This window comes from Planococcus citri, chromosome 5, assembly GCF_950023065.1.
Source record: "Planococcus citri chromosome 5, ihPlaCitr1.1, whole genome shotgun sequence".
NCBI lineage: Eukaryota > Metazoa > Arthropoda > Insecta > Hemiptera > Pseudococcidae > Planococcus > Planococcus citri.
The window spans coordinates 63,920,212-63,937,663 of record NC_088681.1 but is presented as its reverse complement, the minus strand read 5'-3'; the positions used below and the strand labels follow the sequence as shown (position 1 = coordinate 63,937,663).

General features: G+C 35.4%; 1 protein-coding gene across 1 annotated transcript; it reads left to right on the top strand.

The window, feature by feature from the left end:
• The first annotated feature begins 12,990 nt into the window (after positions 1 to 12,990).
• On the top strand, positions 12,991 to 17,452 carry LOC135846815 (uncharacterized). Its single transcript, XM_065366107.1, has 3 exons — positions 12,991 to 13,843; positions 13,924 to 14,023; positions 17,231 to 17,452. Exons 1-3 carry the CDS (start codon positions 13,107 to 13,109, stop codon positions 17,450 to 17,452), a joined length of 1,059 nt encoding a protein of 352 aa, XP_065222179.1. The 5' UTR covers positions 12,991 to 13,106.

Sequence of the window (17,452 nt, the reverse complement as noted above, 5' to 3'; positions counted from 1 at the left end):
AGTGAATAATGAATAACATCAAATTTATCACTGAGCACTGCACATCCAACAAATGAGCCATATTTTGATCCATCTGTGAATATTTTGACACAATTTCGGTAATTATGTATTAGTTCTTGATCGTTGTCGTCGTCGTCGTCGTCGTGGTTCCTTGTCCTTTACAGGACATTGGAAATCACATTTTTATGTGCTACCCTAACAGGGTGAGGCCAATGCCTATTGCCACTGCGATTATTCTAGGGAATCGACGTTGTTTTGAGCATTCACGTAGTAGTTTCCCGTTGCTTTCCACGCTATCTACAAAGTAGCTCATACATCACTAGCTGGGTTTTTACAACCCTGAGTTCTGTAATCACCGCTACCTATAGTTGCTCAACCAGTTACAGCTTTTTAATACCGGCAACAGATTGCATGCATTTCTGTTGCCTCTGCTGTTCTGGCACTCGGAGCTTAACGTGTAGATGTTAAATGCACTACAATGTTTACTGTACTGTAATGGTACATATGAAATTGGAAGAGCTGATGAGTTGTTGAGTCGTAACGTATGTATATTTGATAAAAATAAATAACAACTGAAAATAATAACAAACGTTTTTGGTAACTAGAATGAGCAGCCACGTATTTCTTAGAGGGAGCTGCTACATAACTCCCCCTCCAGCGGAGAAGCCGCGATCTCGAAAACCAATGAGACAGAATGAGTCGATTTTGAAGTGGTTGTAGTCGATGACTGATGTTGAAATTTGTTGATTCTGAAGAAAACATGTTGATTCAGGACGATTGAGGTTGCATCTATGAGAATGTCTGACCAGATTGCAAATTGAGAACTACTGGAGACTGACAGTTGAATCGTTGATATTTGCATTGAGATTGTTGGTTGATTTGTCCGATGAGGCGAGTGAATTTTGACATAGCGTATGGGGCTCACTACTCCACGTTGTTTCGGATTCTTGCACCCAGGCTGGTCATTTTGTGGATTGAAATTGAAATTATTCTGGCCAAAGTGGCATCAGTGATTTCGTCGTTGTCGTTGTCGTTGTTGAGAGTGATTGAAATTAAGTTTACTTACAGATGATTTTGTTTGTGATACGCATTACTGGATTAGGAATGGTGTATTCCATCGCTGTGTTGAGTAGGCGTTAGAATGTCGGGGTTACCAATTTGTACCGTAATGGTACATATGAAATTGGAAGAGCTGATGAGTCGTTGAGTTGTAACGTATGTATATTTGATAAAAATAAATAACCGAAAAATAACAAATGTTTTTGGTAACTAGAATGAGCAGCCATGTATTTCTTAGAGGGAGCTGCTACATTAACATTATACTTATTAACGCCTGCGTCTCTAGCAAGATTTGAACCCACGACCTCTTGTTCAGAAAGCCGTGGCTCAGCCTACTACGCCACTGAGCGCTAGTTCTTGATAGGCTCTTTTAATTACATCAGTATGTTGGTTTTTTCCAAAATTTTGTACAGTGGAACCTCGATAACTCGAAATCCAAGGGGAATGGTCATTCATTCGGCTTATAGAGGTTTTCGAGATAATCAGTTGGGTCATTCCATGTCAACTCAACAAAGGTTTTTGGGTCATGTCCTTCGATTTCGCTCAAATTTTTTTTACAATATCTACCCACCCAGTAAGTAAGAAAGCCACAATCAGTTTGGTCCCAGCCCCCTCAGGGGGCGGGTGGGGGGGCTTCCATTATTTTCACATTGTTTCGAGGTACTCAACTTCAGCAGCCCATTTCTCCAAAACTATGATACTTTGATCAAAACTGATTTCACAGTTCAAAAGGGCATTGAATTTTGAACTTTTTAAGCATTTTGAAATTTTCAAAAGTTGAAAGTTTAACTTTCAATTTGAGAGTTCAAATTTCAAAATGGCACTGTAAGTGGGAGCTACCATTTAAAATTTTGAAAAAATTTCCATTAATGTACATTTTGATACTTTTTTGAAATATTTAGGTTTCGAGTTGGGGCTCGTAGACGGAAGGGGAGCACCCCCACCCCCAATTTTGGGTGAAACTTTCGAAAGAAAATCTGGGGCATGTGATATATCGAATTGTATGTTTTCGGCAACGCTGAACATGAATATGACGTTAGATTTTTGATAGGACCCCATTCACGACCCCCAGCACCTCCCCAAAGGGGGTAAAAGTTCAAAAAAGTGTTTTGTTCGTGCGACACATGAAATAATATGTTTTCGGTGACGCTGAACACGAATATGACGTCAGATTTTTGATTGGACCTCATCCACGGCCCCCTGCACCTACCCAAAGGGGGTAACCCAAAAAAAATAGTAACATTCGTGTGACACATGAAATAGTATGTTTTCAATATCGCTGAACACGAATATAGCCATAGTTTTTTAAATCGACCTCACCCATGGCCCCCAGAACCTCACCCAATAGGTAAAATTCCAAAAAAATTGTTGGGGGCCGTGGATGAGGTCCAATCAAAAATCTGACGTCATATTCGTGTTCAGCGTCACCAAAAACATATTATTCTATGTGTCGCACGAACAAAACACTTTTTTGAACTTTTACCCCCTTTGGGGAGGTGCTGGGGGCCGTGGATGGGGTCCTATCAAAAATCTAACGTCATATTCGTGTTTAGCGTTGCCGAAAACATACAATTCGATATATCACATGCCCCAGATTTTCTTTCGAAAGTTTCACCCAAAATTGTGGGTGGGGGTGCTCCCCCTCCGTCTACGAGTCCCAACTCGAAACCTAAATATTTCAAAAAAGTATCAAAATGTACATTAATGGAAATTTTTTCAAAATTTTAAATGGTAGCTCCCACTTACAGTGCCATTTTGAAATTTGAACTTTCAAATTGAAAGTTCAACTTTCAACTTTTGAAAATTTCAAAATGCTTAAAAAGTTCAAAATTCAATGCCCTTTCGAACTGTGAAATCAGTTTTGATCAAAGTATCATAGTTTTGGAGAAATGGGCTGCTGAAGTTGAGTACCTCGAGACAATATGCAAACAATGGAAGCCCCCCACCCGCTCCCTGAGGTGGCTGGGACCAAACTGATTGCGGCTTTCTTACTTACTGGGTGGGTAGATATTGTAAAAAAAATTTGAGCGAAATCGAAAGGCATGACTTTCAAAATTGCCTTTTTTTGGTTGAGTTGACATGGAATGACCCAGTTTCGAGTTATGCAGGTAAGATTTTGAGAGAGTTCGAGTTATAGAGGTTTTACGAAATGAATGAATTTAGAGATATATAAGTGCATAAATGATAGAAGTATGAATTGAAATATTCGAGTTATAGAGGTAAACGCCAGACAACGTACGACTTATAGAGGCTTTCTCACTATTCTTGGCAAAAGTTTAGCTTGGAGTTACAGCTGACATATTATGTAAGTGCATAAAAGATAGAAGTATGAATTGAAAAATATTCGAATTATAGAGGTAAATGCTCGACAACGTACGACTTATAGAGGTTTTCTTGCTTTTTTGGCAAAATTTTAGCTTCGAGTTATGACTGGTTTGTGTAGTGAATTTCGACTTATCCGAGTAAAGTTAACATTGAGTGTTATGGAGATTTCAAGGGGAATGGAGGTTGGTTCGGCTAATAGAGGTTTTCGAGTTAAAGAGTTTCGAGTTATCGAGGTTCCACTGTAATAAGGTGAAGTCAATCTTTATATCTTCGGTTGTTCCCAAGGTGGTAAAATCGAGGGTGACCAATGAAAAAATTGTGGCAATGAAATGTTCATAGATTGTAAAGCAGTGTTGGCATGGTTGAAAAAGTGAAATTTCCTTTGTTCAGAATTGTTATTTATCAAATTGGCTGCTGGAATTGAAGGTGATGATCCCAAATGTGCAATCATATTCAATACAATACATTTTCTACATAGGTTTAATGGCCACTCATTACTTTTATATAGTAGGCTGATCTGGCTGATAGTAGGCGATGTTCTGAAGGCTCCAGTAGCAAACCGGAGAGCAGTGTGGTGAATTACATTAAGTCTGTTCAAGATGTTTGGAGTAGCAGATCCATAAATTTCAGCACCATAGTCACATTTTGATCTAATTTGAGATCTATAAATCAGGAGTAAAGTAGCCAGGATCAGCTCCAAAAGATGTATGTGATAATTTTCTCATAAGATTAAGCTTTTTCATACATGATTTACGAAGATGTTCAATATGAATAGACCAACGTAGTTTTTGATCAAAGATGAGTCCCAGGTATTTTGTACTTGTAACACGAGGGATAGGTACATTGTGTAAGCGGATATTTATACTGTGATCACACTTATTTTTTCTGCAAAAATGCATTGCAACAGTTTTGGAGGTAGAAAAGTTTAGTCCATTGTTAAGAGACCATAGTTCTAGTTTTTCTACTGTTTCTTGCAACAATTTTTCGCCTACTTTGACATCATGGCATGAGACAAAAATGGTGAAGTCATCTACACCTGAAAAATCAATAAAAATTATTTTCTTATTTGTCGAACCGATTTGATAGAACTTACATATTTTTTTCAGTTCAAGTTTCAGGTTCAGGGTTCAGTTTAGGGCCATATCTATCAAAGTTAAGGGTTTCAGTTCCAGTTATATAGTCTGGGCCACATAAGAAGCATACGGTGTTACATGATTTAGCCAAACCTCCCCCCCTCCCCATCGGTGTTGTGTAATTATTGGGAAGCAATGGACCATGGGTCTTTACTAAATTTTTCAATACTATGTGAAAGAGTTCACTGTTTTTAAAATTGTTTGCTTATTATTCAATGTGGATATTTTCCAAAAGCTTGTTTTCGATGCATGCAAACATAAATATTATCGCGCAATAATACTTAATAATAATAATAATTTTCATCATATAGGAATACAGTATAACCACATATCGAAGTCAAATGTGTCGCTCGATTTGGCACGTTAAACTGCCATAAAGGTGTGATTAAATCCCCATTATACATACGAGGCATCTAAACCGCAATATTTTCTTCCCGAGCTGTCTCGTAATTGTCAAATTATTACTTACTTTTTTTTTTTAATGCGAATACATTCCGTATCATCTACTCCTCGTACTACCTTCACATTAGTAAAAATTCGATCACACACGCTGCGATTTTTTCGGCGAAAGGTGCCCGATAAAGTCGAGCTAATTACGCTGTCGAAAATCATGTTCACCGTAACGGTAGATACGGTAATGAAAATTTCCTTATTACCGTTCGCCATTAACTCGAGTATCGGTAAATATTACGAGCTAGGTTACATACTGTTTGTGAGTTTATTATCGTTAACCGTGAGCTTTTGCCAGCTAAAGAACTACACCGCTTTGGACTCGAAGATATTCATGATGGATAACACCGTCTACGTCGGAGCGATGGTATTCGTGATAAATAACTTTTGGATATCTCGTTTGCGTAAATCGAACTTCTTGAGTATTTTACGCCGAGTCGAAGAAGACGTACTCAAAGACGACAGATTTGTTCGCATAACCCATAATCTGCTGAAATGGTATTTTCTGCGGATTGGTGTGATATTCGCTTGCTTATTCACGTTCATATTATCTGTGCCCGTTTTGGCTGCAGCTTTCACAGACCAGCAGCTGGGCAGCACGGCTACCCTAATGTTTCCTTGCTGGTTTCCCTGGAAGATCGAGTCGATAAAGACGTACGTGTTGACGATGATTCTGCAAGTCGTCTGTGGAACGATGCTGTACTCGTTCGCGATCGGTTCGGCGCTACTGGTTACCTGTTTCATGGTGGTGATGAACGCTCATTGCGAATATTTCGAAATCCTGGTGACCGAGGTTGAAGTCAGGCATAAGTTGTGGCCGAGGAAGCTGGTTCCCAAAAATGTCACCATTGGGAAGATCGGATGGTCGGAGTTGGCTGGTGGAAAGGATTTAGCAGTGAAAGGGCAGTCGTCGATTCGAGATGTCAGTTTGGATGAAGATCTGAAGAAGATATTGATTCATCATCAGTACGTTCACAAGTGGGTGGAATTGAGTAATTTTCTACAAGTAGATATGGGCCTAGATGGATTGTGTCGTTGTTTTGGAAACAGGTGAAGTGAAGGGGAGAAGTTGTGGACTGACTATGAATTGTCTGTTCTTTTTCAAATTGTTCCTGAGAGCTGAAAAATCTTTCTCATGAAAATGTCTTGCGTTTTTTCCAGTCAGACTTTAACTCTTTTAATTCATATTCCTCTTTTGTATAATTTCGAATAATTTCCATACCTACTTGCCAACTTTCAATTTCATAAAAACGGAGGAAAAATGAGAAAATGAAGTGGCGAAAAGGTGTTTTTTGACCCCCCCCCCCCATATTTCAAAAAATCTTTCAATTCATATTTCTTTTTTGTAGAATTTTGAAAATTTTCCATTTTGATAAATTACAACTTCATAAAAATGGATGAAAAATGAGAAATTGAAGTTGCAAAAAGGTATTTTTGACCCCCTACCCCCTCATCTTTGAAGAAATCTTTATTCATATGTATTTCCTTTATGTAGAATTTTGAAAATTTTCCATATTTGCTAAATTACAACTTCATTAAAACGGATGAAAATTGAGAAATTGAAGTAGCGAAAAGGTATTTTTGAGCCCCCCCCCTTATCTTTGAAGAAATCTTTTAATTCATATTTCTTTTTAGTAGAATTTTGAAAATTTTCCATATTTGCTAAATTACAACTTCATTAAAACGGATGAAAATTGAGAAATTGAAGTAGCGAAAAGGTATTTTTGAGCCCCCCCTCCATTTTTGAAGAAATCTTTTAAATATTCATATTTCTTTTTTGTAGAATTTTGAAAATTTTCCAGATTTGCTAACTTACAACTTCGTATAAACGGATGAAAAATAAGAAATTGAAGTGGCGAAAAGGTATTTTTGACCCCCCCCCCCCCCCCATGTTTGGAGAAATCTTTTAATTCATATTTTCTTTTTTGTAGAATTTTGAAAATTTTCCATGTTTGATAAATTACAACTTTATAAAAATGGATGAAAAATGAGAAATTGAAATGGCGAAAAGGTATTTTTGACCACCCCCCCTCATCTTTGAAAAAATCTTTCAATTCATATTTCTTTTTTGTAGAATTTTGAAAATTTTCCATATTTGATAAATTACAACTTCAATGGATGAAAACTGATAAATTGAAGTGGCGAAAAGGTATTTTTGAGCCCCCCCCCCCCCGTCTTTGAAGAAATCTTTTAATTCATATTTCTTTCTTTGTAGAATTTTGAAAATTTTCCATACTTGATAAATTACAACTTCATAAGAATGGATGAAAAATGATAAATTGAAGTGGCGAAAAGGTATTTTTGAGCCCCCCCCCCATCTTTGAAGAAATCTTTTAAATCATATTTCTTTTTTGTAGAATTTTGAAAATTTTCCATATTTGCTGAATTACAACTTCATAAAAACGGATGAGAAATGAGTAATTGAAGTGGCGAAAAGGTATTTTTGACCCCCCCCCAATCTTTGGAGAAATCTTTTAATTCATATTTTCTTTTTTGTAGAATTTTGAAAATTTTCCAGATTTGCTAACTTACAACTTTGTATAAACGGATGAAAAAATGAGAAATTGAAGCAGCAAAAGGTATTTTTACCCCCCCTCCTCCCACATCTTTTGAAAAATTCTTGGATTGTCCAAACACAGTGCAAAAGCAGAAAATTAATGTAAAAAATATTGATCCCCACCCTCTCCCCCCATCTTGTCGTCAAAAAAAGCGAAGTGTTCGAGAAGAAATGTCTTCTCAAAAATTCTGGGTTTTTGATTTGAAATTTTGTTGGACACCATAAAGATGCCTGTAGAACTTCCACAAAAAATGTGAGAAAACAAGCAGATGAAATAAGAATAGCTAAATTGACTTTCCAGTTATTAAAAATTCATAAAAATTAGAGTAGGTAATTGTTCGAAGTTTTGCGAAAATTGTTTGAAAATTTGGTAAAGTGTCATAAAAATAATTGAAAAGAATAGAAAATTGATCCTTTATTATGAAAATATGGAATTAAATTAGGAGAAAACCACATTAAACTCTCGTAAAAGTTGCAAAGTTGGCACAAAATCACTCTAAAATTGCCGAAAGTTGATGTAATTTCGATAAAATTTCGCGAAATTTTGCAAAATCTTCTTGAAATATGGTTAAAACTTGTTGAAATGACATAAAAACATCCAAAAACTAGCAAATCTTGTTTAAATGTTTCAAAGTTTGAGTGATATTTTGCAGAAGACGTCTAAGATACCTACGTCTAAGATAATTTTTTTTTTTTTAAATTAAATATTCGAAATTTCACTAAAAGTTGTCAAAAATTGCAGAAAATATCATAAAATTCATCAAACCGACTTCTCAGTACCTTTCCTAATTAAAAATTGCTATAAATTGATTTTAAAAATTCTAAAAATTGAGCAAATTTCGCAGAAATTGTTCATAAATTGTTTAAAATGTCGTAAAAATTGTTGACATGACTCAAAATTATTAAAATAGGTAGAGGTACCTCGTTTGAGTAAAATTTTACAAAAATGCGCAAATATCGAATCAATTGTAAAAAAATTTGAAAAATCTATGAAATATCAAAAGTGAATGAAATTTTGAAGAAAAAAAAAAGAACGAAACTGTAAATTTAGAATATAAATAGCTGAAAATTACCAAAAAAAAAAAAAAAAAAAAAAAAAAAATGGATGAAATGTTGACGAATTTAACAAAAATTGTTCAAAATAATGTCGAAGTCAAAATTGTTGTGAATCATGAATCATGAATCACGAATCACAGCCAAAAGAAGCTGATTTAAATCACAAAATCATGAATCATGACTGAAATGGTTATCCCAGTCGCGAATTAAATCAGGACATTTTTGATCCAAATTGTCCCCAAGCTTTCAAAATGAAAGTCTTTCGAGGTCAATGAACCCTTTGAGGTTATTTTTGTTCTTCACTCCTCCAAAAGGAGTTAAGATATAAATCGAAATTCTGAAAATCGATCGATGTGTTTGTAATGTTATGAAAAAAGGGGGGTAAAGTCTCTTCTGCAAAGGAAATTTAAAATCATAGATATGTTTTTTGCTTCATGTCGAAAATTAGGTAATAATTGTCGGTAATTTTTTCAAATTTTTAAAAGTCTGACAAAATGTCGAGAATTTATCTGGATTTTTTCAAGTTTTTAAAAGTCAGACAAAAGATTGAAAACTCTGACATTAATATCTATTAAAAGAATGAGAAATTGGTCACTTTTCTCAACGTTTTTAAAAGTCTGGCATCATTTTGAGAATTCTTCGTAAAATCACGATTTTTCATAAGGTCTTAAAAGTTGATTAGACAGAATTTGGAAAAGTTCATGAAAATTTTTTTTCCAAGTTTTCAAAAAAATCGATCGATTTTCCTCCAAGTATTCAAAAGCTTGACATAATGTCAGAGAGTAAACTGAATTTTTGAAGATATTTTCGATTTATTGTGTTTTTTTTCTATTCCTGGGAGGTAGGGGGGAGAGAGGCAGGGAGGGGGAGGGAGGGAGGGAGGGAGGGGGTAGGTTGTAAAAAGGATCGGTATTGTGAAAATTTTCGATTTTATGCAAATTTACAAGGTTTTCTTGGTCAATTACCCAACTCAAATTTGGAGTTACTTAGTTCTTCTGTCCGTTAAGGAGACCTCAAAGGTTTAGAATTTTGAAAATTTTTGGTTCAAAAACTTGAATTGTATTTTTCAGGGGGGAGAGGGGTTGCTATTTCCTATGCATAAAATTTTAAAAAAGTGATTTTTTTCAAAAATGACGTTACTTTGGGGACTCACAGCTCCAAAAACCCAAAACTTTCAAATTCTTCATGATGAATTTTCAATTCGAAAATAACTTGAGAATAAAGTTCTCACAAAAGAAAAATGATTTCCCCAGTAAATTTCAATTTGGGGGGGGGGCTGGACTGTTTCAAGTCTTCGATTGATTGTTTGTTTCCATAATTTCATTTTATTTGGATATGTTTCATTCCTCGTGACTGCTGATGAGCTCTCCTCTTCATTTTACACTTCAGATTGCTATGTCGATGTCTCATAAAATATTCCAAGTACCTCGTCTGATTTTTTGTTACAGCTTGATCAAAGATATTATCGAATCCTGCAGTTTCTACGCCGCCAATTCTCTGGTCATATTTTTCGACGCTACTGTCTTATTGAGCGCTATTTTCTTAGTGCGTGGTTATAGTGGAGCGTAGCGAGGAGCGCGTAGCTGCGCGACGATTATTCATGATTTTAGAAAACTATTTCAAAACCATCAAAACGAACTGAAAACTACACCAACTGATAACAGTGCAAGAGTGTGATCAGTTGGTGTAGTTTTCAGTTCGTTTTGATGGTTTTGAAATAGTTTTCTAAAATCATGAATAATCGTCGCGCAGCTACGCGCTCCTCGCTACGCTCCACTATAACCACGCACTTAGAGGTGGTCAAATCGATTCTTTTATTCTTCGATATTTTATTTTTGTGCAAATCGAAATTTACATGATGATTCTGGTGCAGGAAAGTGCAAATACCATGTATCGAGTGAAAATCTTATCGACTGAATTATTCGCTTGTCTGATATTCGCGCTGTATTGTTATTTCGGTGAAATGATCATTCATCTGGTGGGTACCTAGAAATACCTTACTGATTTGTGATTTATGTAGTTAGCAAAATATTTAGTGAATACCTGATTAATCGTCAAGATTTTTGGATTTTTTCTTGTTGTTTCTACAGAATGCAACCTTTCGCGACATCATGTATAATACTAAATGGTTCCAGCAATCGCCAAGACTCCGCAGATTCCATCTTCTGTTCATGGAACTAACCCATTACCCATTCAAGTTGAAAGCATTCAATATGTATACCATAGAGTTGAGTTTTTTCGCATACATATCGAAAATATGCTTCTCAATTCTGCAATTTTTGTTCAAAGTGCAAGATAAAAAATTAATGTGATGAGAAATTGTATCATTTTAAACCTCACGTAATCTGTATTTGAGCCTCGAGAGTCACGGAGGGGGGGGGGGTAAGATTTTTTTGTCCTCTAAATGTATATGCATATTTTAAATATATCGTCACCTATTTATAAAAAAAAAAAAATTGTGTTGATTTATTTCTGAATCAGCGTCGAGTGTTTTGATACCTCAAAACTTTTTAATAATTCAACGGTTTGTGGCCTGCTTGTTTAATTAGGATAGTATCGCTATAGTTAGGTATTTCGACACCTTATACCGATAACCGTGAATTAAAATTGAAACGAAGTAGGAAAATGAAAGGGCTGTAATTAAGCAAGAATAAAAACACATGCGATAAAATGTTTTTGTGAGTCGATTATTAAAATATTTCAGTTTTAAAAAACTAGATATGTAGTTTTTTTGGTGACAAGTTTGTTGAATGGCCTACGACTTCACTATGGAAAATGAGATCATAGAATACTCGAGATTAACTCCTCTGAGAAATGGTAAGTAAATTTTCAAATTGAAAATTAATAGAAGATTGAAATCTCATAGTCCACCATATGATATATGGAGCAATTGCACCCCCCCTCCTCAACTGATCCTTTGGAACAACTTTTTTCTTAAAAGGTACGTTCTAAAGAGCCAACTTGCCAGAAAAAAGTTGGCTTTTATCCCAGGCAAATAGCAGAAAGAAATGGGCGAACCCAAACATAATTGCAAACAAAGGTTTTTTTGTTGAATATTGTCCAGGGCGGTGTGCTGAACAACATACTAAAAGTCCCCGCCCCTACCCCACGAGCTAACCCCCCACAGTGGATCAAAGCCCCCCAAAATCAGGTTTTCATCAAGAACTCCTGAAATAATGAATTTTGAGTAAAATGAGCCCAGTGATCATTTCATCTCCTCCCCAATACCTATCAAATGAGCTATCGACCAACTCTCTAGCCTCAAGGGGGTGGCACTACGACCCCTCAAAGTGATGTGATTTCAATGATTTTACATTTTATGATTTGGGACTTGTAACCTGTTCTAATTGATAAAATGAAATCAAACTTAGGGAATGGGATTCTTTTGGAAGATCGAGTCGACCTCTGGAGTGGGGAGGGTCAAAGTTGAAAATTACAAAAAGGTCATTTTTTTGGAGGGGCATAACATGACCCCAAATGGATGAAAAGGGTCCAAAATCATACCATCGGACAGTACCCTATCTGTGATCAACATATCCAAATTTTAGTTTCCTTGGTCATCCCCGACCCATTTAAAGCGGAATTAAGCTAAAAATCCCATTATTTTGCCCCTATTTTCGGGTTTTCTTAAACAGAGGTGGGGATGACCTAGGAAGCTAAAATTTGGATATGTTGATTACAGATATGGTACTGTTCGATGGTATGATTTTGGACCCTTTTCATCCATTTGGGGTCATGTTATGCCCCTCCAAAAAAATCGCCTTTCTGTAATTTTCAACTTTGACCCTCCCTACTCTCCAGAGGTCAACTCTAGCTCCCAAAAGAATCCCATTCCCCAAGTTTGATTTCATTTTATCAATTAGAACAGGTTACAAGTCCCAAATCATAAAATGTAAAATCATTGAAATCGCGTCACTTTGAGGGGTCGTAGCGCCTCCCCCCTTGAGGCTAGGGAGTTGGTCGATAGCTCATTTGATAAGTATTGGGAAGGAGATGAAATGATCACTGGGCTCATTTGACTCAAAATTCAATTTTTCAGGAGTTCTTGATGAAAAACTGATTTTGGGGGGCTTTGATCCACTGTGGGGGGGGGGGGGTGTTAGCTCGTGGAGTAGGGGCGGGACTTTTAGTATGTTATTCAGCACACCACCCTAGACAATATTCACCAAAAAAACCTTTGTTTGCAATTATGTTTGGGTCAAATTGCATATTGACTGGGCTATTTAGGAATCGTGCGAAATTTTTTGAACTGGACGAAGCTAAAATTCATCACAAGTCAAAATTTCGAGTGCCAAAGTGTATTTTTTGATTTTTAGTGAATTTTTATAAATCAAATTTAGGCCAAATACCAAATTGAAGGGGGTGCGATTATTCCTATTATCATGTGCACTTATGCAGGACTTTCAAGCTGTAGTTTTAAAAGTACCTACTCCAATTGACTTTCAGTTTCAGCCACTTCATCTCAAATAACCAGAAAAATCACGGTGATATCTTTGAAACTGATCTTCATCCCATTCGGCATCTTCATGGACCCCACACGGAAAAAATACGAACGTCCTTACACATTGGTTTTCCTGTCCGTTTTCCTAGCCTTATTTTTAGGCCAACTGATATGCTACAAAACGCTACACTCGTTGCTGTACGTTCTGGACAACTCGATGTACGTGATAGCCACCTTGGTAGCAACGATTTTCCTACTGAAAGCTCGCCAAGACGAAGGTATATTCGAGCAATTCTATCGCAACGTAGTATCGTACGAATTCGCCGGAGATGAATTTTTCAACGAGACCGATACCAGGCTTAGGAAATTGGCCGGTGTATTGGGGCCAATTATCGCATTGAGTTGTATCGGAATAATCGTCTATCCCATTATGAACGCTTCGTTTACCAACGTTGATCTGGGATCGCCTTCGACTCTGATTTATCTATCGTCGTATCCTTGGAAGATCGACAGTGTGCCGAAATACGCTGCTACTATTGTACTCCAACTATGCTCCGGATCGGTGGTCTGTTCGGTGGTCGTGTGCATGATTTTCTTCCTGCTGTATTGTATCGTCGTGTTGGAAGCTCATTGTAATATTTTGACAAGAAAAATACGTAGGATTAACGAGCAAGTTTTGTTTGTTGATTCGGATTCCGCAGCAGATTTTAGACGGAATTGGAATTACGATGATCGAGTGTATCGTAAAATTCGAAGTGAAGTTGACGATAGAGTTGTGGACGAGTTGAGGGATGTGATCAAGTATCATCAGTTTCTGAACAGGTTGGTTGATTGCTTGTGATGATGGTGTATTTGTGATTGAAAATCTGTAGAAGTTTAGAGTGTATATATATTTTTTATAGGTTCACGTACGATGTGATCGCCTGTTGTACTCGTATCGTGGATACCAGCACAGCTGCTGTGTTCAGTTGTATTATTATTTTGATTACGATTTTTCTGATGGTAAGATGCTCTATGAAACTGGATTTGAATCTAAAGGGAAATTTTATGATACCGAATTTATCTATGAACAGGGATCTGGAGACTATATGTATCAGTTAAAAATCGTGAGCATGAGTATGGTGACATTTTGTTTATTCTGTATCGAATGCTATGTTGGGGAAATTTTACATCATGTGGTGAGTTTATTTATCTACTTACTCTTATAAAAAAGAAAATATTTGTTGGTTTCCAGCTCCCACACTGGCAAAAGTTGTTGTTTTTTTTTTTTTTTTTTGAAAAAAACATTTTTTATAATCTTCTTTAGAAAATTTAATTCGTTCTAAAATAGTTTTTAATTTTTTAAAAAATCAGTTTTTACGAGAATCAGAAATGGTCGAGTCTTGAGATGATTTTCTTGCGACGCTGTAAATTTTTTAATAAAATTAATTAACATGTTTTTCTTAACCTTACTATTGACTTTTTAAAACCAGATTTTACCATTATTTCAAACCAACCGGAGATCTTCGGCAAATCTCCAAGTTTTCTGCATTAATTTTAAATTTCTCGCAAAAAAAGTAAGAATTGAGAACTTAAAGCAGCTAAAAATTGGTGTCTCCAAAAATGCCACGTTCCAGGGAGGAATTCCAGTTAGACACATGAAGTATGATTTCTGACTGAATGTATGTGTATTGATGATCAAATTTGTTGGCGGTGGCATGGAAATGGTGAAATTTGATTTTCGGAAGCAAGGAAACCACTCGAGGTGAAATGACTGCTTCCAATTTGAATGGAAATGTGATTTTTGGGGAGGAAAAATGAGCTGAAACCTCCTAAACCGAAATCAAAGTTAAATTGAAATAACTGGCAAAAATATATCACCAGCAAAAATTTCAAACAATGACTTGAATTTTTCAACTATTAATGAATTTTTTAAATCTTTGGGCCCAAAAATTAGGGGAAACATTCAAAATTTCACCACATTGACCTGAAAATCTGGAACTCTATTTTCGACACCCCAATACGAATATGTAGTTGAGGAAACGATTTTGAACCGTTTTGGGAAGTTCTGAAGCCTCCAGCATTACAAAAAGTCTCGGTTTTCACCAAAATTGCCCAAAAGTATTGAAATTGCCATAGCTTGTTTGAACAAAATCCAAATGCCCCGCTTCGCCACCCTCCCCCCCCCCATTGCCCAAAAGTCTCGTTTCAATTTCCAAAAATTGCTGAAAAGTCTTACTTTTCTGCAATATTTGACAATGTCTCACTTTTTTCCAAAATTTTTCTTCCAAAACACTTTTTTTAGAGGAGAAGGTACAAATATGGACCCCCTCTAGCTTTTTGGCTTTAAAGGGTAGAAAAAAATTATCAAAAATTTTTTTCGAGTATACCATTCAAAAGGCCAAGGACTCTAGTATATTGTGTAAAAAAATTTATTTTTTTGTGCTGAAAATTCACGGAGGAATTTGAAATTTAGAAAAGTGACATAAAATGGTACAAATATGGACCCCCCTCAAAAAATGAATAAAAAGTTCAGAAAATTGAACAAAAATTTATTTAAAGATGTTTTTCGATGCTTTGGACTTGTCTTCTTTATTAGTAACACTTTTCTCGGTATTCTAAACACCATTCAATCAAAATTAGATGAAAAAAATTTAGGGGCCCATATTTATACCCATGCAAAAAATTGGCCAAGTTTATGAAAAATGAAAAAATCATGGTTCCATTTTGACACTTTGAACTTGTCTTCTTTGTTAATAACACTTTTCTCGATATTCTAAAAAATATTGAATCAGAATTAGGTTAAAAAATTTAGGGGTCCATATTTATACTCATGCAAAAAATCGGCTCAGTTTATGAAAAATGAAAAAACTTATGAAAATCAGTTGAAGTACAGGCAAATATGAAAGTATATTTTGAAAGTACACATTGTAAGCTACTTACTTCGCTAATAATTTTTTTTCCAAACTTTATTTGAAGTTGATGAATTACTGAATGAAATACTTGTAAAATTTTCCATTGGCAAGAAAAAATGCGCAAAAAAAAACAATTGCTGATGAGAGACACCCAAGTATGCATGGATCCGAAATAAGTACATCGATCTTCGATACTACACTACTAGTATAATTTTTAGTACCCAGCATGACCGTAGCGCTAGTGGTTGTACACTAAACCCAGGGGGGGGGGTCCATATTTGTACCTGGGTCCATAATTGTACCTTCTCCTCTATTTATAAATTTAAAAAAAGTATCATTATTTTCCAACAGTTTCCTAAAAATCTTGCTGTTTACCAAAAATTTACAAAAATTCTCGTTTTTCTCCAAATTTCTATTTGCTAAAAATTTTTGCTTTCTTGACAAAAAATCCAAAAAGTCAATTTTTTTCAAAAATTGCACAAAAGCCTCATTTTTATGCAAAAATTGCAGAAAATCTTGCTTCATTACCAAAATGCTTCGGAATGTAGTCTTTTTATTATGATGAAAAAAAAAATTGTCAAAGTCTCAATCGAGATTTAATAATTGATTTCAATTGAAATGTTTTTTGTTTTGAATTTTTTTTTCTGGCTCTCTTGTAAAAAAACTGGTTTCCACCGAGTTCTGAAGTGCATTTTTAAAAATTGTCATTTGCCATCTATGAAATTGCTGAAGAAAAATGTACATTTTAGCTTTTCAATTTCATTGTGTAAAATTTTGTAGAAATTTAATCGTTCAAAAATCATCTGGATGCTTGAGAGCTGCTCAAAACAGGGTGAAATCGTTTCCAATCGGTTCAATTGATTTAAAATAGGATGTGAACCGAATTTCATCTTTCAAAATAAATTTTATATTTTAGGTAATTTTTTCACATTTCTGCCCCAATTGCATTAAATTTATCAAAAATTTACCAAAAATCAAAAAATGCCACTTTACCACTTGAAATTTTGGCTGATGATGATGATGCAAATGAAAAAAACTAAAAAATTATTCTTCATGAAATTATTCTGATCAGTGATGGCGGAGAAGATGAGGGGGGGGGATGTCAATGTTTCGCCCAATTTGGGCTGCTGAAATTCTAGTTATGGGTTCTCGAAAATTGTAAGTATTTCCTTTCCAATCAGAGGTGTGTCATTTACAGTGGTTCCTTTGTCAGTTATGGAATAAATTGTTATGAAAGTTGTATTTCAAAAACTTATTCCACGAGTCTGATTCCTATAAACCAGCACATTTGTGATTAAAATTATTTCTCTTTCAGAATTCCGATATATTGCTGCAACTTTACAATGTGAAATGGTACAGAAGATCGTTAAAATTTAAAAAACTGTTGCTCACAGTGATGACCAGATGCCAATTAACGTTTCAGCTCAGAGCATTCAACACTTTGGATGTTAATTACCTATTTTTCACCATGTTATTGAAAAATATCTACTCGGTGTTGCAATTTATAATACGAATGCAGAAAGAGAAAAATGTATAA

Excerpts from the sequence above, each read along its gene's own strand:
- LOC135846815 (XM_065366107.1), top strand. The coding sequence starts at position 13,107 with ATGGACCCCACACGGAAAAAATACGAACGTCCTTACACATTGGTTTTC. Across the intron at positions 13,844-13,923 it reads TATCATCAGTTTCTGAACAG|GTTCACGTACGATGTGATCG; the intron begins GTTGGTTGATTG and ends TATTTTTTATAG. Across the intron at positions 14,024-17,230 it reads TGATTACGATTTTTCTGATG|AATTCCGATATATTGCTGCA; the intron begins GTAAGATGCTCT and ends TTTCTCTTTCAG.